The following is a 4,751-nucleotide window of genomic DNA, read 5'->3' as shown; positions in this document are numbered from 1 at the left end:
AAATCTACAGAAATGGGAAAATATTCTTGTTAATTATCAAAATTGTTCCTTCTTAAATAACAGTGATAATAAATGTTAAACTTACCTTGAAAAGGGAAGGTCATCACTGAGTTTATATTTTATATTTTCTTGTCATATATGGAAATGTTCTCATACATATTTTCATCTTGTTCTATGAAAGCAAAGATTTGTAACAGTGGATGTAGATATCTATTAAAACAATAATTTTGATTCTCCCCCCCCCCCCCCCCCCCTCCCCCCCCCATATTTCCTTATTTTGCTATAGCAGACATGTAAGATGACTTTAGATTTCAAAAAGAAAAAAAATACCATACCTGTGTTTTGTTTCTGAGGATTTTTGTTGAATCTAAATATTTGAAATGAAGCATTATTAAAATGTGGTCATGCAATTAAATGCAACACAAAACGGCAACACTAAGGTTTATTTGAATTTAACAAGGAATCCACAAATTTATTATGAGAAGTGTTTATTCCGCATAATTAATATAAACAAGAACTGTAAAGAATTAATTCTTCTTCGTGATTACTCTGAGACCAGCAGAAGATGAACGTCAGCAAGTGACTGTTTGCAGAATATGAACCATTTGTTGAATCGTACCACTGAATACTAGACATATTTCAAAGATTACAATTATTATGTATATTCAAAAGGAAAAATGTTTTCCTGGTGATTTTTCAAATACATTCTCAACTTACTTTTTCTTATAAATGTAGTACCCTCCACCAACAGCTGCAGCAACGATGACACAACATGCGATTACTATTCCAGCGATGCAACCAGCAGCACATCCTGATGATTTCTCTGGAAAAAAACCCCCATCCAATAGATTCTTTCTTTATTTGATTTTTATAATTTTAGAACGATCAGAGGACTTTTGATTGGTGCTCTTGTTGCATCGAAAGTACTTGTGTTTGGAAAAGTGGTGGATGCCCCATGTGGTTTCAGTTAACAATTTGCTGACAATTAATTAAAGTCTTGATACGATGGCCCCTAGAGACAAAGCATGTACAAACTTCAAAAAACACGTACAAACTGAAAAGCGCAAACTCCAAAACACATGCAGACTCCAAAACACATGCAGACGCCAAAGCACGTACAAACTGCGAAATACATGCAAACAGCAAAACACATGCAAACTCCAAAACACAACGGATGTGCTCCAGGACGCTAGGGGGAGTGTTGAGGTCGATTTGCAAAATAAACGGCAAGTTTGTTGCAAACACATGGAGTTGGATACAACCACACTCATGTATTCAAATAGTTTTTACATTTTAAATTGACCTGTAACTGCAACACACCTAATCCGGTCATTGGTACTTCCTGGCTTTTTTAGCCACTAGGTAACAAAAGCTCAACACCGCCCGTAGCGTCCTGGAGCACTTCCGTTGTGTTTGTATGTGCTTTGTCTCTAGGGGCCACCGTAGATAGAAAACTAGAGCAAATGTACCACCTGTTAAACTTTCAATAGTACCATCAAAGAGTATGTACACACACAGATACCTGTTACAGTCAGTCCATGCACCACTGATGATGATGTTATCTCAGTTATATTATTCCAGGCTTGACAGGTGTAGTTGCCACTGTCAGAAAGTTCAACCTCTTCTTTAATGTACTCAGCGAATTGGTGAGTATCTCTGTCCCATTTAAGAACCAGGTGAATCTGGCAGTTGGTGTGGATTCAGCAGAGCAGGTCAGTTTTAAGGTGCCTTTGATATTTATCTCATTTGGACCTTTGATTTGAACATTTTCTGGTCCATCTGAAAAACAGGTAAAAAAAAAAAATCAATGTGTTCATCACTTTTAAAATTCTACATTACTAGACAATAAAGATATTAGTAGTTCCATTTAAAGTTTGACAACATTTTACTGTATGCATGAACAAGAAGTGTAGACTGACCAGGATGTTACTTACAATTAACAGTCATGATGTATTTAGCTTCATCACTGCTGACAGGGTTGCTGATCTGGCAGAAATATTCTCCACTGTCTTTCCTCTTCACAGTGTTAAAGGTCAACACTCTGTTATTGTCAGAAAGGATCATGTTGTCAGTCGGGGTCAGATCGGAGCCATCCTTCATCCAGTTTCTTATAAAGACTGAGCCAGAAGCCTCACAGGTTAAGCTGACAGATGTTCCCTCAACTGGCAGGTTTGTTGATGGTTTGACAGAAGAACCTGATATTTCCTCTGTTCGCCAAAAAAAAAAAAAGATTTAGAAAATAATTTATATCATAATAAGAAAAGCAAAAAAAATCAGTGATGGTGAAATAAAAGAGAACAACTGGAAAATCTATAAAATGAGATTAAAAACACCAAAGAAAACCACAGAGATGAGGAGAACTCTTGAGATATGGTATGGTAATTCTCTGTAGAATAATTTACAGGATAATTATTAACACTAAATTCAAGTTATATTATCTACAACTAAAAATATTTATAATTGTTTGACATTTTCAAACAACTTCAACTTGAAGGTCAAGACGTATAATATTAAATTTAAATGTGCCGGACACTTTTAAATTGCCTATTTATCTCCAATACCAATTTAATACTAATTGATATGAATATGTGGAAACACTGTTCAAGACTCTAATATCAGGCAGACACTTTTTATTACCCTATTTACATATAACTGATGTTTTGTGAGCAAATGAAGAGGACATTGACAAAGACAGACAACTTTTTATGACTTTTTGAAGTAGCCAAGGATGCTACTTCTATAAGGTTTATGCAGGTATGGAATTGGAGGCAGGGGTGATAAGATTATAACATGATTACAGAAAAGCTCATGTCCTCTAACATTGACCCGGTAGCTTGAGGGTCCTGCATGGTATCAATGCTGTTTCTAGGTCTACTATTGTCTGGTCTGGACAGAGAAGATTTTCCTGTTTTTCCTAAAGAGCATGTTGTTGTAAATGTTTTGCTCTGACTGATCCTCTTTTCTCTATCAGCCCCATTTGTTTTCTACGTGAGAAAATATGTCAAAAGCCTGCAGTATATGAGGAAACCATTTTATTTGAAAATTGTTTTTCTGTATTGTTTATCTCCACAAATATTTTTATATGTGTGAAATTATTAGCTGAATATAGCTGTAGTCAAAAATATATGCATGAATCACACACTTAAACAATAAATCAAACCTACCCAGCACAGTGATGGCTGAAGGCTCAGATGTTTGAGATCTCAGAGTTTTGTTGTTAAAGGCCTGACAGCTGTAGTTTCCACTGTTACTCATGTTAACATTCATCAGTCTGAGCTCTGATCCAGTATCAAGCAGCTGATCTCCATTCAGAAACCAGTTAAACTGGGCAGGAGGTCTGGATCCAACGAGCAGGTGAGGCTGATGTCTGACCCCACAGCAAAGTATCCTTGTGGTGGAGATAATATCAAATTGATATTTTCTGGGCCATCTAAATGTAGAGGGGACATAGAAAAGTTACGTTGGGTGGATGAAAAATGTAAAAGTATATTAAATTCAGTTTTTCTTGTTAAATCGCAAAAGTATTTCACACAACTACATTGCTTCACATCATGTCAACAGAAAAAACGATCTCATCCATCTTTTATTCAGCTTATCGGACATATCTAATATTCTGAAATCTAAAATGATGTCTAAACACTCTGATGCTTGTGTGCAGATGTTTTCAGATAAATTACTGAGCATTTACTTTAGTAACTCACAGCTGATGGAGAGGTTTACTGGATCACTGGTACCAGTACTGACAGGGTTGGACACACGACACCTGAATGGTCCCTGGTCAAAGCGGGTCACATTGATTATAGTCAGACTGGAGCCTCCATCAGTGAGCTGAACTCTGTCACTTGCTGTAACCTCAGAGCTGCCGTTCAACCAGAGGAAAGAGAGAGAGGATCCAGAGGCAGAGCAGGACAGAGAGACAGAAGCACTGAACTCAACCAAGTCTGTGCTGCTGGAAGTTACCAACACATTGGAGACTTTCTCTGTGAAAGAAAAACAAAATAGTTTCATTGTTGGCATCAACAATAGAAAATAAGCATTGAAACAACAAACAAACCATGTCATGTTAAGGAGGATATATTACATACACAATCTAAAAATACAGAATATCAATAATTGAAAGAAATACTGTACCAATCAAAATCTTGAAATATTTTTATTTGTATAAATAAATAAATCAACTCCCTTTAAGTGACTATTCTGAACAGAATAAATGAGACAGTTGAGTTCTCAGCTTGTTCTTTCTTGCATGGGGATCAATATTACCTTCAAATAAACCATTCAGTTTCTTACAGCCACTTTTTAAAGTCTGTATTATCACAGTCTTAAGAATAAGACAAATTATTGCAAGAATGCATTACTGCAGTGAGTAGAGATGTAACAAACATGTACAAATCATTACAGGTATTTTTACATGTTCAATATATTGTAAACTTGTTTAAATATTGCAAAAACACTTAAGCTGTTGAATTTCTACATCTGCTCACCGTATATCAACAGAGTAGTACGTCCACTCTGGATTATTCCATCTTGTATAATGTTAACATTGTATTCTCCAGTGTCATCCAGAGTGAGACTCCTGAGCCCCAAAGACGCAGTAGATGGGAAGAAGGTGATCCTGCCTTCATACGCAGGTGCAATAGTTTCTTCTGAGTTCATTACGATTATTATAGTCGTAGTGGAATTAAAAACCCAGTTCACAGATTGAAACGGTTTCTCTGTTGGAGTCAGTGTTGTAGTGAACATCACCGTTT

The 4,751-nt window shown here is 36.2% G+C and overlaps 1 protein-coding gene and 1 long non-coding RNA gene across 2 annotated transcripts; both read right to left on the bottom strand.

Moving 5' to 3' along the window:
* Positions 1-539: 539 nt before the first annotated feature.
* On the bottom strand, positions 540-3,319 carry LOC121813634 (carcinoembryonic antigen-related cell adhesion molecule 5-like). Its single transcript, XM_042217513.1, has 4 exons — positions 3,165-3,319; positions 1,935-2,207; positions 1,523-1,779; positions 540-823 (listed from the first exon to the last, which is right to left on the bottom strand). Exons 1-3 carry the CDS (start codon positions 3,265-3,267, stop codon positions 1,568-1,570), a joined length of 588 nt encoding a protein of 195 aa, XP_042073447.1. The 5' UTR covers positions 3,268-3,319; the 3' UTR covers positions 540-823; positions 1,523-1,567.
* Positions 3,320-3,356: 37 nt separating this feature from the next.
* Positions 3,357-4,519, bottom strand: LOC121813633. The gene is made up of 3 exons (XR_006053800.1): positions 4,485-4,519; positions 3,702-3,980; positions 3,357-3,430 (listed from the first exon to the last, which is right to left on the bottom strand). It is a non-coding gene; the product is annotated as an uncharacterized LOC121813633 (long non-coding RNA).
* Between the last annotated feature and the right edge of the window lie 232 nt (positions 4,520-4,751).

Source organism: Haplochromis burtoni, unplaced genomic scaffold (assembly GCF_018398535.1).
Source record: "Haplochromis burtoni strain Fernald_Lab_line unplaced genomic scaffold, NCSU_Asbu1 Contig_2105, whole genome shotgun sequence".
NCBI lineage: Eukaryota > Metazoa > Chordata > Actinopteri > Cichliformes > Cichlidae > Haplochromis > Haplochromis burtoni.
This window is presented reverse-complemented; position numbering and strand designations above follow the sequence as displayed.